The sequence below is a fragment of the Heloderma suspectum genome, chromosome 13 (genome assembly GCF_057233095.1).
Source record: "Heloderma suspectum isolate Gila_16-S chromosome 13, 16-S_ref, whole genome shotgun sequence".
NCBI lineage: Eukaryota > Metazoa > Chordata > Lepidosauria > Squamata > Helodermatidae > Heloderma > Heloderma suspectum.
The window spans coordinates 2,850,316-2,873,184 of record NC_139470.1 but is presented as its reverse complement, the minus strand read 5'-3'; the positions used below and the strand labels follow the sequence as shown (position 1 = coordinate 2,873,184).

The 22,869-nt window shown below is 46.1% G+C and overlaps 1 protein-coding gene across 3 annotated transcripts in view; it reads left to right on the top strand.

Moving 5' to 3' along the window:
- Nucleotides 1-16,069: 16,069 nt before the first annotated feature.
- Nucleotides 16,070-22,869, top strand: part of MYO1H (myosin IH) — a 70,494-nt gene continuing 63,694 nt past the window's right edge. Inside the window, exon 1 of one of the 3 annotated variants that reach the window (XM_084820169.1) lies at nt 16,070-16,182. In XM_084820169.1, coding sequence (XP_084676295.1) covers nt 16,171-16,182 — 12 coding nt within the window. In that variant the 5' untranslated portion in view covers nt 16,070-16,170. Of the gene's footprint in view, nt 16,183-22,060; nt 22,150-22,869 lie in introns of those variants that run through there. The other 2 variants (XM_084820171.1, XM_084820168.1) reach the window with 2 other exon arrangements.

Genomic DNA, 22,869 nt, shown 5'->3' with positions numbered 1-22,869 from the left:
GAACAGTCAATTAACCTTCTGTTTCCTGTGGGGAACCCTGTGAAGAACTGTCAACAGTTCAGTTCGGAGAGATTTGTCCAGTGACCTACAAGGCCATGAAGTTCACAAATGCATGTAACTGTGTCATCATAGATTTGTTTTCTGGGTTAGCATATCACAAGAGAATGAACCAACTGTTAGTCTGCTTCTGCTTCTTCTACAGTACATGGGTGACCAGCTGAATCGATTGAGAGGTGCCCCCAATGGGTGTTATGGTGTGCAAAATGAGAAGCACAAGTACAAAGGACATTTCTTGTATCTTCCGGGTGGGGTGGGGGTCTTTTCCCACAGAAACCTTTTCATCATTATTAAAGTGTGGACTAGGAAAAATTCACAAGCTGCCTGCTGAGGTTTGTTTCCTTTTTAAAAAAGCATGTATAAATTACAGAAGACTTATTAGCTACAGAAAAAAACAACATGCAGAGCGGTGTTATACCTTAATTACACTGGGAAGGAGATACGCTGCCGCTATGCCAGCAAAAACGCTGTGATATCCTGTACTCACTCAGCCTTGGAGGGGAGGAGAAAACACACAATCGAAAAAAATAAGATTTTTATTTTTATTATTAACGTGTTTATTGATTTATAGTTGTTATAGAATTTATAAACTGCTCCACATTGAGAGATACCAGAATGGTGTACAATAAATTAAAACACAAAATACAAAAAGTTACAGTAAAAGAAAACAGATCAATAAAACACTGGCTGGAATTAACTCGTCCGGAAATGCTTGCTTAAAAAGAAAAGTCTTCAGCAAGTGCAGAAAACAAAGTAATGTGGGTACATACCTGATCTCAGTTGGAAGGGCCACCACCTTAAAGACCCCGCTCTTGTTGCTTTCCAAGTGGATCTCCGATCCATGCGGAACCATATCAAGGAGGTGCGTAATAATGGCAGACATGACCCCAGCATCCCTGGAAACGCTGCTGAATCCAAGAATCTGGGACTGTGTCAGCAATGATGCCCACAGTGAACATAACCCTAGCACAACATACTAAATGCCAACGTGCCCCCCATGCATCAATGGTAGTGCCAGCAGCAACCTCGCTACTGCCAGTCCAAAAGCATCCCCACGAGCGTGGGTTCAAATTCTCTTATGCTGCTCACAACCACCATTTGGGGAAGGTAAGCTGTATCCTTCAGGTAGTGTAACTCAAGTGTAGGATTGCTCTTGTAGTTATGTCTAATAGGACTCAGCCTGTAGATGTGTTGTCTATTTCTGGTTGCTTGAAGGTTTGTATTATGATTTCTTTTTATTTGATTGAGTTCTCTTATAAACTTGAAAAAGAAATAAAGAGTTTTTTAAAAGAAAAGTATGCACTCTGAATTCCAAAAGATGGTATACTCCTTCCTTGTGACTTTTGTCAAAAAAACAGATGACATTTGTTTATTATGTAAAAACAGGAAAGAGTTATGCAGCCCCTTAAAAACAAACTTTATTATGGAATATGCTTTTGTGGATTAGAACCCACCTCATCAGATGCATGAAGGGTTTATTTATTTTTATTTTAGTTATTTCATTTCTATACCGCCCAATAGCTGAAGCTCTCTTCGGTTATCCTCAGTTGGAAGGTACCTGGGCCCCATCTACACCAGGCTTTTACTCCAGGGCGAGTGCGAGTCGAGGTCCCTCATGATAGATGATGCAGTTGCAACTTTACAGCCATCCGTGGTTTTCGCCCAGAAAATGTGGAGTTCCAAGGAATTGTTTTACAGTGATTTTTTGGGTTTGCTGTGGGTTTCCCCTCAGTTGCGGGCTGTCTGTTCCTTCGCCGAACTGACTTCACATTTTGCAGTGGGCTTGTAGGCGTGCATAGTGCCTGCGTCACTCTGTGACGGCCCTTTGCTCCCCCCATCCCTTCACAGCTGCGCAGTTACAGAGGCACAGAGGAGCGTTTTCATCTATTTAATCACACTTTTGCACAGTTTTGCAGCTTCGTATTTTCGCAACGGCTGTGGACTCAGTATCCAAGGGCTGGGGGGGGGTCTTGGGGAAGGACCAGCATCGCTCCGGCCACCATTTTGAAGCGATGGCTAGGCATGTAGCACGCATGCTAGTGAGTGTGAACCATCGCAAGAGTCTCAGGCTGGGGAACTGTCAAACTGAGGGTATGGAAATGAAGGAGCACAAAACACCCACTTTGTACCTAAAGGGACGGAAAGACAGCAGAGCCCCTCAAATACAAAACAGCCACTGAAGTGTCACACCCCCACACTCACGAGACTGCACAGCTGCGCATTTCAGTAAAATGACCCCCCAAAAGGGCACAGCGAGTCTGTTAGGGAAGTGCGCAGTACATCGCCAGTGTATCACAGGGCATGCTGACTCGCAGTTGCGACGGGGTGGGGAGGCAAAGCAGTGCCATATAGATGGGGCCCTGTGTGTGTGTGTGTGGAGGAATAGTAAACAGAGGAATCAAATGGCAATGAAATATAAAAGTTAGTCTGTGACAAATCAATAAAGGCTTAAATATATACAAAGTAAGCGTAGTAACCATTCACAACAGCAGTAATTGATTATAACACAATCATCCTAGCATTGCTATGTGAATTCCGGTAGTGGGGGGCAAAAGACCATTGTCTCTGTTGAAGCCCAAACAAACAGAATCCAACTTTGTTATTACTCTGCAACAGACTAACATAGCTATCTGTCTGGACTTGTTTATTTGGGTGTGCTCTTGTCTTAAGGTATGGTTTGGACCAGTGGATGATCAATTGTGGTCCCTTTTAAGACATTGGTTGGCTGACATTTGTAATGGCGGGGACTGTGCCAGGATAGAAAGTACCAGATACTGGTACTATTGCCAGTATCTCTCAGGAACATCATTAGACATAGAGAAGGATATCTGTGGACTTAAAAAGGGGTTCTCATGCCAGAGAGACAAAAGGAGGAGTGTGGTTGCGCCATGGTTGCCTAACAGGTGGCCGGGGAGTCAGTCGCTGCTGACCATGGAGGTGCCCAGTGTTGACTTGCTGCCAATAAGTTCAGAATTCCTTCCAGGGTTTTGTTTTTAAGTGTCGCTAACAGATAGTGATTGCCATTCTTGCTTAACAGAGGGGAAACGGTGTGTTGCCTCTCCCACTCATCTCCGGGTTGATTACTCATTTAAAATGACAGCTCTTGTCCGGCGTCTCAAAGTTTGGAGCACCCGCACCACACGGATGCTGCCACTCATTAAATCAAGAACCAGCAATCCCAAATGGCCAAGCAAGTTCCACGTCTCTCCCTCTTTAAATATCTACCTATCTGGAATTTCTCAGTCCCATGTGACTCTTGCTTCTGAGAAGTCCCCAGTGCACTGTATCCAATGACTAGTAAATATTTTTGGATCTTATTTAATAGCTCCAGAGAAGGCTGAACGATAGGAAGCATCTTGCTGTATTAACTATGTTGCGTAGGTAGGAGGAATGACTGCAGAATCGGCAGGCCTCAAACACAACCGTTCTTTAATTCGGCACACACAGAAGTGAAGAACTTAGCAGAAGCCCCACTCATGGTTGCTACTCCCAACTCCTCAGGAGCTGCCAAGGTCCAAAACAATAATTACGCCACAGCACCCCAGCTCCCCAGGATACCCAACGTTCCTCACCCCTCTTCCAACCAATGAGGAGGCCCCCTTTCATGGCATCATCTCTGCACTCAACTGATTGCGGGCGTAGCTTGCTCAGATGACTTCCTTTCAGTAACTGCCATAGGTAAGGAAGGAGTTTTGCTCCCATCACGTAGTAGTTCTGCTGCTTCAACTGGTGGTGAGAGAAACACATCAGCTCCAGACAGATCTTCAGCAGCCACCTCTGCTGATGCCAACCCTCTCTGGCCAGAACGCCTTCTCAGCTGGTCAACATGGCGATGCCACACTGACCCGTCTGCACACCAGACCTTGTGTGCCACAGGTCCAGTGACCGCAGTGACAGAGGAAGGAACCCACCTCGGTCCAGCACCACAGTTCCTAGCAAACACCTGATCTTGTGGAGCAAATGAACGGAGGGTAGGAGCTGAGAAGGCAGCATCCGGAGCTTCCTCCTGTTTGCTTTGCAAGTCTTCAGCTAAATCTGGGTGGAGACAGTCAAGGCAAGTTTTTAGATGCCGCCACATAAGTAACTCTGCAGGACAGACTCCTGTTGTTGCACAAGGAGTAGCATGCTGAGCAACGAGTTGCAGTGTTGAGAAAGATGACGCAGTTCTGCAATGTAAGTGGCAATGCCCTCTCCAGGTGGCTGCGTTCGTTGGTGAAATTTAAATCTCTGCACAATAACTGAAGGATTTGGTGAGAAATGTCTCTTCAGTCATCCTAAAAGTTCATCAAATGTCTTAGTTTGTGGTGAGGCAGGAGCAGTGAGGGATCTTATTATGGCAAATGTCTGTGGCCCATAAAACAGTTAAGAGCACAGCTCGCTTTTGTTCAGCATGGGCTATCTTATTTGCTCCAAGACAGAATGAAAGCCATTCTGCATAAGTGTCCCAGGAAGCAGGTTGACTCACATCAAACTCTTCCATACGTCCAAGCACAGCCATTTGATTTTAATTCTCTTTTAAAGGAATATACACGCACGGGACTTGCTCAAGTTCTTAAGTGGGCCTAGCTGACTGCTTACCAGTCAGCTGTGTAAATGGATGCACAGTCCTTCCTGCCTGACTAGCTCTCAGGATCCCATCCTCTTCGCCACAAAATATTGTATAGGTGGAAGGAATGACGGTAGAATCAGCAGGCCTGAAACACAACCGTTCTTTAATTCAGCGTGCACAGAAGTGGCCGCTTAGCAGAAACTGCACCCGCCGTCGCTACTCCCAGGTCTACAGGAGTTCCCAAGGTTCAAAACAGTAACTAAGACACAGTACCCCCCACCCCAGGATACAAAACAAAATACACATTCCATTGTTTTATAATTATTAAAGTCATGCAAATGTCAGTGCTTCTAATCAGTCAGTCAAACCCCAACGCAATCAAATTATACATGGGTAAGGGGGAAAAAATACTGACCTTTCGGCAGTTCCTCAAAACTATTGATCTGGACAAAGATAGACAGGCTTAATTTATTTTCCCCTGGGTGTTATGTCAAATAGATTTTTCTCCTCATCTCTCCACAAGTGGGGTATTTTTCCCTTGGCCGTAAGCAGAGGGAATAATTTGGAGAATGGCCATATAGCAAAATGCAGCTAAAAGCGAGCTGCACGGAGGTTTATTCACGTTTTTGTATTTGATTTACTTCCTACTTCCTTATTTAATAACTGGATTCCTAAAGACCCCCTTAAGCTTGAATGACCCATGTTTTGTTTCCAGGTCTATGTCACTGACCCCAGCCAAGACCCCTGCCCCAGTTCACCTATCAGACAAAAATGAATGTGTTCCAGGAGTTATCAGCCTCTATTATCACTAACGGGGCCCGGCAAGTGGAGACAGGCCTCATTATTTTTAATTGGGTTCTATAGTTCTGCAGTTAAATAAAACACAATGGGCACAGTCATCTAGGAAGTTCTTCTGTGCAAGGCCCATCGAATTAATGGGAGCTGTGCAGGAGCAGGCTAGAATCTCGGTTAATTTCAATGGGCCTTCTGCAGGACAACTGCCCAGTGGATCGTGCCCCATGCAATGCTAATCATTCATATATTTTGATGACAAAGAATAAAGTAAAATCAGTTTTGTTCATTTTATTGTTTTTAGCCATTAGCCATAACAAAACACACAACACACACACAATTAACTTTTTAATGGTCAATCAGTAAAAAAATAATATACTATCAAACCTCTTACGGTAAAAGCATATTGATTCCTTTTTGCCTCTTCTCATTGCTTCTTCTCTTTTTCTCCAAATGCGCACTACATTAGTTTGCCGGAAAGACTTCCATTTATAATTCAAGGTGAATAGTAACATTTGAAGAAATCCAGGAATTTAACACACTTTCTGCTGAGCCATTCTCAAGATTTCTATCCCCATTTGCAACGAGTGCCAAAAACACAATTATGGGATAGTGGGGAATTTGGCAGGTTGTACAAGAGAATTCTCTCTTTAAGAGACTCCCCAGATGGCTTTTGCTTTCATTTTGCAGCCCAGTTCTATTTGATAAAGTCTAGAAACCTAAAAAGATACGAGTTATTCACAAAAGTAAGGGTGAAGGTATAGCAGCCCCGCAGAGGCCTTAATCTCTGTTGTCACCTTTGTTCCCCCAAAAACAATGCCGGAAAAGACATCCGGAGATTATGACCAGTGTAATGGGCAACAAAGCTCTCATTCAGGCATTAGCTGATGCTGAGCTGTTGCATTCTTTAGGAGGAACATGTTGAGAAGGGACAGTATGGCTGAGCTCTGATCTGGAATAGATGCCTGTAAATAGACACAGGCCAAAGTAACTGGACTGTGTTATGTTACGTCTCTTTCTGTTCTTCCTCTCCAAATTCTCGGGGGGGGGGTGTCCACAGGCCAGTTTGTAGTCTCAGCTTCAAATGTGCTAAGAAGAGCCAGTGCGGTGTAGCGGCGAGAGTGTTGGACTGGGACTCAGAAGGTCTGGGTTCTAGTCCCCTTTCAGCCGTGGAAGCTCACTGGCTGACTTTGGGCCATTCGCTGACTCTCAGCTCAACCTACCTCACAGGGTTGTTGTGAGGATAAAATGGAGAGGAGGAAAATTATGTACACCGCCTTGGGTTCTGTAAGGAGGAAAAAAGGCGGGATATAAATGTAATAAATACATAAACAAACAAACTAATAAAAATAGGCTTATGTGCAGCAAACTCAGTTTAATTTTTATGTGGATCTTCTTGTAAATCTCTCCAGAAATCTCTTCACACAAGGGCAGTTTACAATGCGATCCCATGCATGTCTTTTTTCAGAAATGAGCCCCCATTTCTGGTAAGTGTATTTAAGATTGCAACATTACAACCCTGAGTAAAAACCAGCCCTCATTTAAACACACGCACACAGATTTCAAAAGCTGCTTCAAAATGCTGTACTCTCAAGGTGTTGTAGAGTGGGATTTTTTTGAGCATGAAGCAGTATATGAATACCACGGGAACTTTTAATATGCGCTTGTAAATTAGCATCTTGGAAAGTCAGCCATGCCTACGTGGAGGTGGGTGTCTACGCTGAGGCCGTTGTCATGCCCTCATGTGTCACTAAGGGTGGAACCATAATGTGCAGGGCTTCCTTTTTTGAGTGCCCTTGGCAACGACCCCCCCCCCTCAATGAGTCCACCTTCTCACCGCCATTGTCACCAGCTGCTATCACTCCTATTCTTCTTTCTCATCACTGATCCCCCTTGCTTGCTTGACAGGCAGAGAGCCAGTGAGCAAGCAGGTAGAGGTCTCCGCTGCTCCTTCTCACCACCACCACCACCGTTGTCTGGGCCAGAGTGAGAGGCAGGTGAACAAGCAGGTTGCAATAGGGAAGAGGGGGACCAAGTCCAGGGGGCTCTTGTGAGTGGGCCCCTGCTGGGGTGTGGGCCCTTGGCGGGTGCCCAACCATACCTACCCTTGACGTCGGCCTGCGCTTGTCCTTCCATGTTGAGATTTAATTACCCTGGGGAGGGAACTGAAAGTTGAAGAATATAGCGCTAGAACTCACACATTTGAATAAGGTGTCCCCAAAAGGAAAAAAAAAAAGGCGTGTGTGTGTGTGGTGGGGGGGACAAAACAGGGCCAGTGAAGGACAGGGACCAGAAAACAAGGTCTGTCTCGGATAAATAAGCACTGTAGAGTGTATGAAGAACTAGATGGTATGCGGGAAACATGGAATTTCCTAACCCAGCATTTTATTCATAACACCAATGCAAGAACACTTGCAAGGCAGATCAGGAGCCCTACAAATCCCTCAGCCATTTTAATGTATTTTTCTCCAGCTGGGCTCCAAAACAGGCAGCACACCCAGCTGAGGAAAACAAGATGGCAGCAGGGTGGGGATTTCATAGGGCAACTCATTGGGTGCAGGGAGGGTTTAGCATCCTTTCCACTTGCCGTCCAGTCCTTCCCTATGCCTTTCCCCCTCCACATTTCCATTATCTTGGCAAATGCCAGTTTGGGGAAGACACATTGACAAGATGATGTTTAATCAGCCCTTTGGACTTAAGTTACCAATGTGCAGTAGGAAGGGTCTTTGCTCAGTGGTAGAGTCCCAGCTTTACATGCAGAAGGTCCAGGGTTTGATCCCTGGCGTCTCTAGGCAGGGCTGGAAAAACTTCTGCCTGAAACCCTGGGGAGCCGCTGCTGCCAGTCAGTGTCAACAATACTGGCTTAGATGGACCAATCATTTGAGTCAGTGTAAGCCAGCTTCCTATGTTCCACTTGTCTCTTAAAACACTTAAGAATTCCTTATGTTTGCGCTTGTTTTTAACGCACAGTTTAGAGGCACTTCACGATCCTTATATAAATGCAATCTCTGAGACACAATTTGATGTAAGTAGATTGGGAATGGACTCCCTTTAAAATATATGTTGTTGTTCAGTCGTTCAGTCGTGTCCGATTCTTCGTGACCCCGTGGACCATAGCACGCCAGGCCTTCCTGTCCTGCGCTCTCTCCCGGAGTGTGCTCAGGTTCATATTCATTGCATCGGTGATGCTATCTAGCCATCTCATCCTCTGCCGTCCCCTTCTCCTTTTGCCTTCAGTCTTTCCCAGCATCAGGGTCTTTTCCAGAGAGTTTTCTCTTCGCATTAGGTGGCCAAAATATTTGAGCTTCAGCTTCAGTATCTGTCCTTCCAATGAGCACTCAGGGTTGATTTCCTTTAGGATGGACTGATTTGACCTCCTTGCAGTCCAGGGGACTCGTAAGAGTCTTCTCCAGCACCACAGTTCGAAAGCATCAATTCTTCGGCGCTCAGCCTTCCTTATAGTCCAGCTCTCACAGCCATACATTACTAGTGGGAAAACCATAGCTTTGATTAGACGGACCTTTGTTGGCAAGGTGATGTCTCTGCTTCTTACTATGCTGTCTAGGTTGGCCATAGCTTTCCTCCCAAGGAGCAAGCGTCTTTTAATTTCATGGCTACAGTCACCGTCTGCGGTGATCTTGGAGCCCAAGAAAGTAAAATCTGTCACTGCTTCCATTTCTTCCCCTTCCATATGCCAGGAAGTGATGGGGCCAGATGCCATGATCTTAGTTTTTTAAAGTTGAGTTTCAAACCAGCTTTTGCACTCTCCTCTTTCACCCTCAACAAGAGGCTCTTGAGATCCTCTTCACTTTCTGCCATTAGGGTGGTATCGTCTGCATATCGGAGGTTGTTGATAATTCTCCCAGCAATCTTAATTCCGACCTCTGATTCATCCAACCCAGCATTTCTCATGATGTACTCTGCATATAAGTTAAATAAGCAGGGTGACAATATGCAGCCTTGTCGTACTCCTTTCCCAATTTTGAACCGCGCGGTTGTTCCATGTCCGGTTCTTACTGTTGCTTCTTGACCCTCGTACAGGTTTCTCAGGAGACAGGTAAGGTGGTCTGGTACTCCCATCACTTTAAGAATTTGCCACAGTTTGTTGTGATCCACACAATCAAAGGCTTTAGCGTAGTCAATGAAGCAGAAATAGACATTTTTCTGGAATTCTCTTGCTTTCTCCATGATGCAGCGAATGTTGGCGATTTGATCTCTAGTTCCTCTGCCTCTTCGAAACCCAGCTTGTACTTCCGGTAGTTCTCGGTTCGCATACTGCTGAAGCCTAGCTTGTAGGATTTTGAGCATCACCTTGCTGGCATGTGAAATGAGCGCAATTGTGCGGTAGTTTGAACACTCTTTGGCGTTGCCCTTCTTTGGAATTGGAATGTAAACTGACCTTTTCCAGTCTTGCGGCCATTGCTGAGTGTTCCAAATTTGTTGGCATATTGAATGCAGCACTTTAACAGCATCATCTTTTAGGATTTTAAATAGCTCAGCTGGAATACTGTCATCTCCGCTAGCTTTGTTGTTACTAATGCTTCCTAAGGCCCACTTGACTTCACTCTCTAGGATGTCCGGCTCAAGTTCAGTGACCGCACTATCATGGCTATCAAGGACATTAAGATCTTTCCTGTATAGTTCTTCTGTGTATTCTTTCCACCTCTTCTTAATCTCATCTGCTTCTGTGAGGTCCCTGCCTTCTTTGTCCTTTATCATGCCCATCTTTGCACAAAACGTTCCCTTGAGATCTCCAATTTTCTTGAAGAGATCTCTAGTCTTTCCCATTCTGTTGTTTTCCTCGATTTCCTTGAATTGTTCATTTAAGAAGGCCTTCTTGTCTCTCCTTGCTATTCTCTGGAACTCTGCACTCAGTTGGATATATCTTCCCCTTTCTCCCTTGCTTTTCGCTTCCCTTCTTTCCTCAGCTACTTGTAAAGCCTCATCAGACAGCCACTTGGCTTTCTTGCATTTCTTTTTCTTTGGGATGGATTTCGTTGCTGCCTCCTGAACAATGTTACGGACCTCCGTCCATAGTTCCTCAGGCACTCTGTCTATCAGGTCTAATCCCTGAAATCTATTCCTCACCACCACTGTATATTCATAAGGGATATGATTTAGGTCATACCTGAATGGTTTAGTGGTTTTCCCTACGTTCTTCAATTTAAGCCGAAATTTTGCAAGAAGCAGCTCATGATCTGAGCCACAGTCAGCTCCAGGTCTTGTTTTGACTGACTGTATGGAGCTTCTCCATCTTTGGCTGCAAAGGACATAATCAATCTGATTTCGATATTGACCATCTGGTGATGTCCATGTGTAGAGTCATCTCTTGTGCTGTTGGAAAAGAGTGTTTGCTATGATCAGCGTGTTCTCTTGGCAAAACTCTATTAGCCTTTGTCCTGCTTCGTTTTGTACACCCAGGCCATGCTTGCCTGTTATCCCGGTGATTTCTTGACTTCCTACTTTAGCATTCCAGTCCCCTATGATGAAGAGGACATCTTTTTTTGGTGTTAGTTCTAGAAGGTGTTGGAGGTCTTCATAGAACCGATCAACCTCAGCTTCTTCGGCATCAGTGGTTGGGGCATAGACTTGAATTACTGTGATGTTGAATGGTTTGCCTTGGATTCGTACTGAGATCATTCTATCGTTTTTAAGATTGTACCCCAGTACTGCTTTTCCCACCCTTTTGTTGCCTATGAGTGCTACTCCATTTCTTCTAAGGGATTCTTGGCCACAATAGTAGATATGATGGTCACCTGAATTAAATTTGCCCATGCCTGTCCATTTTAGTTCGCTGATTCCCAAGATGTCGATGTTCAATCTTGCCATCTCATGTTTGACCACCTCCAGCTTACCTTGATTCATTGATCTGACATTCCAGGTTCCTAAACAATATTGTTCTTTACAGCATCGGATTTTCTTTTCACCACCAGACACATCCACAGCTGAGTGTCCTTTCGGCTTTGGCCCAGCTGCTTCACTCTTTCTGGCGCTACTTGGAAATACCCTCTGCTCTTCCCCAGTAGTATATTGGACACCTTCTGACCTGAGGGGCTCATCTTCCGGCGTCATATCTTTTAGCCTTGTGACACGTTCCATGGGGTTTTCTTGACAAGGATACTGGAGTGGGTTGCCATTTCCTTCTCCAGTGGACCACATTTTGTCAGAACTCTCTGCCATGACCTGTCCGTCTTGGGTGGCCCTGCACGGCATAGCTTATGGTTTCACTGAGTTACGCAAGCCCCTTCGCCACAACAAGGCAGTGAATATATACCTATTTCCCATATCTCATTCAATATCTGTGAATCTTAGAGGCCTAAATCATTCCTAAACTTTATGACTGATCAAGAAAGTAGGATTAAAATACAACAACCAGGAATATTTATCTCCCTGAATCCATAACGGTGCAATAAAACCCTACTTATTGCTTGTAATATTTAGAATTAATGAATTCGGCATTGAATAATTTATGGCCGTTTTAGCACAAGCAAGAATTCAATTAAATTTGAACAAGAGACATCCAGGCATGTGGTAAAGAATTCCTCTTTCCATTTTGTCCAACTGCAAACAATACCATTCGGATCTGGTCACTCAAGACAGCTGGCAATGAAATGGGTGTGTGAGACAAGAGCCGGGTGGGTATTATGTTGCTTAAAAGTCATTCATCATGTCAGAGCAGGGCAGGAATCCGAACTCCTGGAAAGGATAATAGGTGATGGAGATCTCTCCACTTGGGAGTAGGGTAGCAATCGTGACGCTGATCCCAGTCTGTAAAATGTCATGGGAATGATTAGGCCTGGGGGTCTCCAGGGTACCAGAGACACCTCTCGTGGCATCCACCAGGCTCCCTGCCCTGTCTGTTTTTGATTTTGTTGCTTAAGATTTTTTAATTCTTTTTTAACTGGGAGGCTGGCATGCTGCAAAGCAAAGGGCTGCCCTCCACTAGCACCATCTTTATTTGGGCTCAGAACAGTGGGCTTGTGTTTTAACGCTCATCCCCGCCACCTCTGCCTTGTAGCTAAGTTCTTTGCCAAGTCACTTTTCTTTTAGTCTCATCAGTTTGGCTTCTGGGAAATGAGTGTTCTGGGACCAGACATGCCCCACCCATGGTAGCCATTTCATGAATGGGCAAGCCCCACCCCAATGGCTGCCATTTTGTGCTAGGGCCCACAACGCTCTCTCAAAATTCCAAATGTGCCCACCAACCCAAAACGGTTGGATCCCCTGGAAATTAGACCATTTGCCACAAATATTTTGTGGGTCCCTGGGTGGCAGTTGGCACATCCCTTTGCATTAGAGTGGCCAGGTGTCCTACTTTTACAGAGGACGGTGCGCTATCTGATGGGCTGTCCAATCCAAGTCCAGTTTATAAATAAAGAATCATAAGAAGGGAGAGCGGGGTCCTTGGAGTTGCCCATCAACAGGCAGCAGACTGAGCAGGCACCCAGACTACCTGGCTTCATTGGGTAAAGTCCAACATAAATCCTACCTAGAGTAGATCCATTGAAATGAATGAGGCTAACTTAAATCCCATTCATTTCAATGGGTCTCCTAGGTGGGACTTATATTGGATCTTACTCATTCTTCCTTGTTATGGTGTTATATATTATATTTCTATTTACATTATAGTAATTACTAATTGGCATCTCTATATACCAGTTAGCATGTTCAATATTATGCAAATATACGCCCTTTTTATGATGAATTTCCTCTTCTTTGGTGATGTGTCAAGTGGCCATCTTACTCTGCACTGAGCGTGACAGGGTACTGGGATCATATAATGAAGGTGCCACGAAAACATGGCTGTCTGGCTAGGAGAACTTTGGTTAGCCTTCTGGCCTTCAGCAATAGGGTGGCCTCTTGTGAACTGCCAAAAAGGAGGACATGCATCACCAAAAATGAGGAGGAAAGAGGACTTTTGCATAAAATTTGCATGTGCTAATGTATACGTTTAGATGCACGATTAGAAATAATTATTATAATTCAAATAGAAAGGCAGCCCCTCTCACCCTACGGGGCAAGACTGCGACGAGGAGGCCTGTGCCGTGCGCCTTGCTCTGTCTGCTGTCCAGGTGCACCTGATGGGCAACTGCAAGGCCCTGTCGCTCCTCCTGCACATGGCTCTTTATCCTGAACAGGAGTGCCCTTCAAATAGAGGTCTGGCCTCTGTAAAGGAGGCCACGTGGCCACCCTCAGGACTCCCAGCTTAAAAAGCTAAATGTCAAAGTTCAGACGTTAGCAAGGAAGAACCCTCATACACAGAGTGAGCGTAGGCTGATAATTAAGTACAGAGACTATACCATAGCCAGGCATTCAACAGGGCTTACTCCCTAGTGCATGCATTTAGGATTGCAGCCATCCCGTACATATTTATTTGGGAGTAAGCCCCATTTAACTCAATGGGCCTTACTTCTGAGTAGACAAAAATGTAATCTATAAATGTGTAATGTGCTCGTAGTGGTCATTTGTTTTGTTTTGGAGCGGTGCACCATGCTTTGCCTGCATATCAGTTGATTATGTATAGGATTGTGCTGTTAAGCTGAAGTCCTGTGTACGCTTACACAGAGGGGCCTGCTTCTGAGCAAACACGCATAGGCTGCAATCCTATCTACACTGAGCTCATGGTACACTACGTAGACATGTATAGAACTCTGGTGCATGCTGCAGGATTTAAGGCTGCAACCCTATGCACGTTTACTTACTTCCAAGTAAACATGTATCATTGGATGAGTGGAATCTGTGCCTATTCAATTATGTCTGCAGATACAGTTTATCATAAAAGAACTGAAATGGCTGGCTCCCAACAGAAGATGGCTAGTGGTCAAACACTTAAAATAGACAAATTGGGCTGCATCCAGACTTAGTCATGGTTAGAGCAGAGCCTTTGAAATCAATCAGAATTAAGTTAGTCATGGCTAATTTAACTTAATTCCAATTGATTTCAATGAAAGTATTCTAAGTATGACTAAGTCTGAACCCAAGCCGTAATATATTAATTAATTAATTAGAAATAATAAAGATGAGAATATCTCTGAACATATGCAAAATGCATTTCCCTTACCACTGAAGGTCCAGAGTGTCCAAGGCAGCGCACTAGGCCTCTGTGAAATTAAATTAGAAGCCTCCGGAATACCCTTAGACTGGAATCCTAAACACACTTAAGAACATAAGAAGAGCCCTGCTGGACCAGACCAGGGGTCCATCTAGTCCAGCATTCTGTTCACACAGTGATCAACCAGCTGCCTGTGGGAAAACCCCAGGTAGGACATGAGTGCAACAGCACCCTCCCGCCCATGTTCCCCAGCAACTGGTGTACATAGGCATACTGCCTCTGATCCTGGACATAACATGCAACCATGAGGACTAGTGGCCATTGATAACCCTGTCCTCCATGAATTTGCCCAATCCCCTTTTAAAGCTGGTGGCCATCACTACATCTTGTGGTAGCAATTTCCATAGTTAAACTCTGTGCTGTCTGAAGAAGTCCTTCCTTTTTATCTGTCCTGAATCTCCCACCAGTCAGCTTCATGGGTCCTGGTGTTATGAGACAGGGAGAAAAATGTATCACTATCCACTTTCTCCACCTGTATCTTATCTCCCCTTAATCACTTTTTTTCTGAGCTACACAGTCCCGGATGTTGTAACCTTCCCTCATAGGGGAGTTGCTCCAGCCCCCGTGATCCTTTTAGTTGCCCTTTTCTGCACTTTTTCCAACCTAACAATATCCTTTTTTAGGTGCGGAGACCAGAACAGTACACAGTATTCCATGTGTGGTCGCACCATAGATTTGTATTAGGCCAGTATATATTGGCAGTTCTGTTTTGGATTCCTTTCCTAATTATGCTTAACACGGCATTTGCCTTTTTCACAGCAGCCACACACTGGGTTGACATTTCCATCAAGCTCTCCATTGCAACTCCAAGATATCTTTCTTGGTCAGTCATGCTGAGTGGGATTTAATCTAAGCAGGCATATTTAAGATCAGGTTGCAACTGAACAAGGTTTTGCAGACATTCCTTATTCTGTTTGCATCTCCATACATCTCTGATAAGAAATGGCAGTTGGAATTATTTTTTTGTGAACTGCCCAGAGAGCTTCGGCTATTGGGCAGTATAGAAATAAATACATACATACATACATACATACAATTATGACATCTTTGAATTATTAAGCACATTAAACATTAACATGATGCTTTAACATCACACCAGTTCCCCGCACTTCTAATTTTTAAGCGTGGCCTGTCTTGGACCAAACTTGGGAAGAGAGATCCTGTATCTCTGCTCACCAGCCATACATTACTAACTGTAAAGGAAGCACCTTCATTTGGCATCCTTGGACTCTTGAGTTCTGAAAAATCAGTTGGAGGCCCTAGCCATGTGGGGCAGCAGCGTGGGGCTGGAGAAAGGATGCAGCAGGGATGGCTGAAAGTTTTAACACTCTCCGTTTTCTGATCTCTGGCTTATTTCTGTGGTTAGCGATTAGTCTGTAATGTAACTGTGACTAATCAAAGATCAGCAGCGGCTGCAACATAATCTCAAAGAAGGTACGGTTTCTCATTCTTATCTGGAGAACCAGCCAATGCCTGCATCCCAGTCCTAGAGGGCAAAGCCACTGACACGCAACATGAATTATTGAGAGTTCTCCACTGGGACGGAAAAGTCGTTTCGCAGAACTGAGGGCATCATGTTATGCTACACTGGATCCTAAACAACTTGCAAAGCGCGTTCTGAATGGCTTAGCTGGAACCATTGTTTGAAACGACATTCGGGATGGCTACACAGGTAATGTGAACAATGGGGCAAGAGTGGGTTTGGAGACCCAGGCTGCTGTTCCCAGGGCTGCTCGGCGGTGTCATTACCAAGCACCTTTGCCAGTGCTTAGAGGCTTTCGCTTGCAGCTTGCTTACGCCTTTCCTTGACAGCCGCTGCAGTTCAGTGGCTGTGGAAATGGAGATGGATTGACACAACCTGGGTTCAAGTCCCACCCAGTGGAGTCTGGTGGCTCCGATGTCAGTGGGGCAGCGAATCTGCTCTGGGTTTCAGTCAGAACCAGTCTGACTGGTTCTGACTGAAACCCGGAGCAGATTTGCCATCCCACTGGCTTTGGAGCCACCAGCCTCCACTGGTCCCACCTCCCCTTTGGGTTCCTTGTATGGCCTGGAGCAAGTCATTGTCTCAGTTCTCCCCTCTGCACCTGCATGTGCTCCCTTTCACCTGGGACAGTCCATATGTCCTGGTACCCCCCCTCTCCCCAAGAAGTCCCTCTCCTTGCCCTTTGAGTGCGCCTTCTTAAAAATGTGTCAGTGTGAGTCAGCACAGTTGGCCTTTTCAGGGTTCACCTCCTATTCCCAGGCTCTCTAGCAGTTACATTCCTGCAAGGGGGGGGGGGATGCAGCTTGCCTCTAGTGTGCATGCATCGACATTCATGCGCATGAACAATAATGCATGCACCTTTAGGGCACGTGGGTTGCTATATCCCACGCTGCAGCTGCTGGGGTGTGTTTTGAACCATTGATAACATGTTTGTAGGACAAGAATGCTCGTTTATGACATCCTTAGCCCGAAGACCCCCTTGTCTTTTAAATCAATGGAGAGCAGGTTGCTGCAGAGCAAATGAATGCAGCACAGACCAGACGGAGCGCTGCCTTCAGCAACGCCTCGCGGTGTTCAGAGTCAGCCTTGGGCGTTCATCCGTGGCCTTCGGGTTTTACCAGTGCATCTTGTTTTCATCTGTGAAATGCTGGTGGATAATAATGCATCTGTAAAATGGAAAATAATAGTGAGCTGCCTCACAAGGTTGAAGGAGAAAGGGCACAATCCATCACAGTGCCAGCCCACCGAAACCCATGTGCTGTGGCTGTGTGTTCCTCTAGAGGCAGCTGAGCCCCAGAGAGCAAGAGGACGCAGCCTCAGAGCTGTCCCCAGTCCCTTCCCCCTCCACTTCCTCTCCCCAGGACTGTGACCTCCTCGGGCAGGGTCCTGCATACTTGCTCCTTGTGTAGAGCTGCGCCCACTGATCTCACTATATTATTATTAACAACAAAAACAGAAGGTTGTCCAGCTGGTCCAGCTGCTTTCAACATCCTCAACCAGGCAGGCCCAGTGTCACCACCCTGCCCTCCAGATGTGGCTTTATCACCAAGATGGGGAAACGGTCCAGATGTTGTTGGACTCCCAGCATGCCTAACCATTTCCTTTGGTGGCAGGGCCTAGCGGGGGTTGGAATCCAGCGACATCTGGAGGACCACACGTTCCTCACAGCCTCGGTTTACCTGATGGCAGCAGTGGTGGCGGCCATTTCATTTTCCGGCAATGAGCCAGTGTGGTGTAGTGGCAAGAGTGTTGGACTAGGAGCTGAGAGATCTGGGTTCTAGTCCCCACTTGGCCATGGAAGCTCACTGGGTGACTTTGGGCCAGTCACAGACTCTCAGCCCAACCCACCTCACAGGGTTGTTGTTGTGAGGATAAAATGGAGAGGAGGAGGATAATGTAAGCCGCCTTGGGTTCCTTGCAAGAGGAAAAGAGGCGGGGTATAAATGCAATAAATAAATAAATAAGGGTGCCAGGGCGCTGTGGGAAATGAACGTGAGAGAGGGCCCCCCACAGAGGGTGCCTTCCTGAGGGTCCCCCTCAAAACTGGAGCCAGCTCTGCAGCCAGGGAGTAGAGCCCTGCAGTCCCCGAAACCGCTCCTCTCATCCACCGCTGTTTCACTAGAAGGGCCAGATCCAGGCAATGTCTGGAGCCTGGGGCCCGTTTCCACCAGCGGTTTACTCCAAGCCGGCGGCGTGTGGAGGTCATCAGTGATACAGGACGTCATGGCCATCCAGCAGCCGCCCCGGAGCTTATCAGGGAAAACACGGATTTCCGGAGCCTGCTGGAAGTCCGATCCTCAAGTCGGGTTCTCCGCGGTATGGTTCCTGTGTGCCCCAACCCCCACGTTGACCTCGGGCATGGTAGCCCTGCCCAGGGGTGTGCCTTTCACCGTGGCCCCGGTCAAGGGGTGTTTCCTGTCTGCCGCCCCTCTGTTTTCCAGCACAAACCAAGTCGTGTCTACTCAGATGTAACACCCATTGTGCTCGGTGAGGTTTCTCTGCACACATAGGAAGTAATTACGTCCCCCGCCATTACAGTGCTCAAGCACAGCAGCGCTTTAGGAAGCTTGGGCTTGTCTTCCAAATGCACACATAGGAAGTAAGTACTTCCCCTCTCTGTTAGGGAGAAAGGGGGGGGAGACCCCCCAATGAGCGTCTCTCATTGGTAGAGCAGCCCCTGCCACTCGCATGACGTTCACTTCAACCCCCCCCGCCCCCGTCCTACCAGGAAGTATGTTGTGTGAAGCGACTTAAATGGGGCAATGCCCTCCCCCGTGGAGCCCTGCCCGGACCAGAATCAGCCCCTAGAAAAATGCAGGTGAGCCACTCCTCCCTTCTCCTCCCGTTGTCGGGAAAACACGGCCCAGGTCTGGTTTGGAGGATTCGAGAATCCTATGAAGGAAAGCCAGCTAAGAAGTGCGGACAAAATTATCACTGTGTGTTTAACAGCAACAGTGTCTACAAAATAAATAAATCGGAGTTTGATTGGCGCACCACAGGTGAAAACAGTGGGACTATGTAGGAATAAGGAACAGCAATTCAAAGTTCCTGGGCCAAATTTGGCCCTCTGTGAGCTGCTGTCCAGCCTCTGCAGACCCAGCCCTCAGCCCGCAGGCATACGCTCCCAATCCAGAGGGAACCGGACGGGGCTGTTGTGTGGCCTTTGCAGCAGTGGGACCTAATGTAGGCCTGAGCTAGCTGCTGAGCAGAGTCCAAAGTACGGATGTGAGGAGCAAAGCATTATCAAGCCATGCGAGAGACCCTTCTGATACGGCAAAGCGATTTGCAGCGCAGTCCTCTACATGCCCACTCAAAGCCCCGTTTAATTCAGTGGGGCAGCAAGCGGGGATAGGATTACAGCATAAACCAGGGGTGTTGAAGCTTGGTCAGCCCCATCATGTCAGCGTCCCATTTCAGAAAAGCTCTTGGGGACACATTCCAGTGGCGGGTGGGGCTGAAGGCAACGGGGGGTGGTGCCAAATACCACCAGATTGTAGTTCGAAGCTCTCCTGCCAGTAACAAAGCCTTAGGAGAGGCATTTCAACCTTTCAGGATGGGGAAAAACAGCAAACACAGGGCAGCCGGGGAAAGGGGCAGGCCCAGGGGAACAGGGCAGGGTTATACAGGGAAGCTCAGAGAGGTGGATTTCTGCACCCTTGGCCTAAACATTCCATTATGTTTATATTTGCCAACCCACCGGATTTTTTCAAAAGCCCTAACGGCTTGGGGCCAGGTTATCTGAAGGATCGCCTCCTCCCATATGTGCCTGCCCAGACCCTAAGATCATCATCAGGGGTCCTTCTCCGAGAGGCCCTGCCAAAGGAGGTGAGGCAGGTGGCTACGAGGGAGAGGGCCTTTTCTGCTGTGGCACCCTTGTTGTGGAATGAGCTTTCTAGAGAGGTTTGCCTGGCACTTGTTTTGGCGCCAAGTGAAGACCTTTTTTTTTCCCTAGCATTTTAGTATTTTAGCATTCTAGTCTTTTAGCTCTGCTGTTTTGAAACGGTATTTTAAATCTCTGCATTGCTGCTAGGTTTTATTCTGGTTGTACTTTTATACTGTAGCTTTAAGCTTTTATATTTTATATTGTTTTATGCTGTACTTGTGATTTTAATTTTTGTGAACCACCCAGAGAGCTTCGGTTATGGGGTGGTATAGAAATGTAAGAAATACATAAATAAAGCCAAATCTCTTTCTGGTTGCCACTTTTCCACAGCCAGTTGGAGCTTTTCATAATGTCACAATGCCAGCTAGAGAAGACATAGCAATAAATTCACCCAGGGTCAGGTCATTTATTTGCTTTTTGATTTTTCATCTTCCAGTAGGCTGTTCTAAAAATCTCATTTCCTGCTGCAGTCAGCTGTGAAGCGGCACAGGACAAAATCTATTCATTTATTTATCTATTAAGTGAGGCATCACTGTAGTGGCAGCTTACTGGTAAAAGCAACGCTTAAATTAAGGCTGTAGTTCTTGAAAACCTTTTACATCATAAACTATGTTACTGAAAAAGCTCCTGTCTGGGAACGTCACTTTTTAAACTGTTTATTCTAACTGGCCCTGTTCATTTGCCTTTAACAGTGGAACCCACAGACATTAAGCAGGATGAGCTTTTCCACGGAGATCAGCAATAGATTACAGTGCCGCCTGTTTAAGTTCTCTGTGTTTGGCTGCTTAAAAAGGCACAGGAGCGAAATCAGGAAAAGAAAGGATGTGTGGCAATAACTGCATTGGTGGTGGTGCTGTGATGCCACAGAATATCCATAAACAGTTTTAGGGCTCAATCCTATGCATGTTTAGACAAAAAGGAGTCGTACAACTCCCAGGCTGGCTGAGAATGCTGGGAGTTATAGGACGTTTTTCTGTCTAAACATGCATGAGATTGCGCCCTTAGTTGTCTTCGACAAGAAAAAAGAAGAAAGAGAGCCAGTGTAGTGTAGTGGTGAGAGTGACGGACTGGGAGCCGGGAGATCCGGGTTCTAGTCCCCACTTGGCCATGGAAGCTCACTGGGTGACTTTGGGCCAGTCACAGACTCTCAGCCCAACCTACCTCACAGGGTTGTTGTTGTGAGGATACAACGGTGAGGAGGAGGATAATGTAAGCCGCCTTGAGTTCCTTGCGAGAGGGAGAAAGGCGGGGTATAAATGCAATAAATAAATAAATAAATAAATAGCCCTGTGGCATGTTAGGGACTAATATATTAGCTCATGCCCCCCCTCCAACCTGGTTTCCTCCAGGTGTTTTGGACTTCAACTCCCATCAGCCCTCGCCAGCATGGTAAATGTTCAGGAATGCTGGGAGTTGTCGTTCAAAACATCTGGAGGGGAAAGGCTGGCATAGGCTAATTTCTTAGTCTCTAAAGTGCCAGAAGACTTTGTTTATACCTGTCTGGAATTTGACAAGAAAGAACCCCTTAATTTCCAGTGCATGTCCTCCCATCCATCAACTAGAAAACTATTTCGTATTTTAATTATGAGTCCAGGATTTTTCCTTGTGGCATAAAATGCCATCGGACACAGTACCAAATTATTGCGGAAGAGCCGTTAGAGTTGCCCTCTCGTTGCCACCTCTCCCTCTATTTTATCATGTAGTTCAGCCTTCCCAACCTGGTGCCTGCCACACTGGCTGGAGTCGATGGGAGTTGTAGTCTAATACATCTAGAGTGCACCAGGCTAGATAAGGCTGGTTGTAGCAGAAGCAGTGGGTATTTGGGCATCCGTGTTGCTCATCGTGCTTAATGGGATTGCTGGATCTCAAGCAGCCTTTTGGCAATTACACCTTCTCCTAGACACCAAGTGAAACACCTGTGCTATCGTTCGCTTGCAAGTGCAGCCAACAACCACATATAATGCGCCTTGTCGCAACAGCTGACTGCCTAGGGAGGGGTTGTTTTTTCAGTATCATAATGGAGGAGGCAGAGGTGGTGAGTGTTGTTTTTGGGGTCCTTTCGACGAGCTTAACGAAAAAAGCCTTTGTATCAAAGGGAGGCTACTTTCTCCCTTCCTAATACTTTCCGCCCTGCTGCTTTTGCAGTGTGTGTATGGTTGTTGTTTTTTAAGGCCGTGATGTTATCTCTGAGGGGGAGTTAAAGTGAAACAAGGGAAAAGGAGCGTATGCAGTGCCGTCCTAAACTTGCTGAGTGTAATGGGATTTATCCTCTGGTAAGTTTGTTTAGGCTTGCAGCCTACAAATCTAAAGAACTATAGGAGAAAAGGGGAGATGACTGAAACTGTCTAGTTAGCCAGTGGAACTTCTGCATTTCCTTAAGTGTTTCTTGTAATGATATCATGATAAACAGCTAAGACAGAATAATCCTATCTTGTGAAAACAGCTTAATTCTAGCTAATTTGTAGAATCGATCTGGTTCCACAGATTCTACGAAGCATGTGTTACTTGAGGACCTGTCTGTCTTGCAAGACGGGCCAATGAATGGCAGTTGTTGCTCAGTTGGTGCATGACATTCCAATGACTACTCCCTAGGTGATTTTTCTGTTTCAGAGTATTGATTTTCCCAGTGTTTACAGATGTTGGGTGCTATTTATTTATTTATTTGGAAGAGTTATATCCTGTCTTTCAGCTAAAAGAGCACCGAAAGCAGCTTATGATACAGATTAAAAACATATACAATAACATTGCAATAATATCGCAACAAAATACGAAACAACCAAGAGGCTTAAAATAAACAAACAAGGGCAACATTAAACCACTTGTAGCACCGGGGCACAAAGTTAAAACAATCCCAGAGCCTGGTGAATTAGGAATGTCTTGACCATGGATGGGCCTGATCTCGTCTGATCTCGGAAGCTGAGCAGGGTCAGCCCTGGCTAGTACTTGGATGGGAGACTGCCTGGGAATCAGGCTTCCTGCGCTGAGCAGGGGGT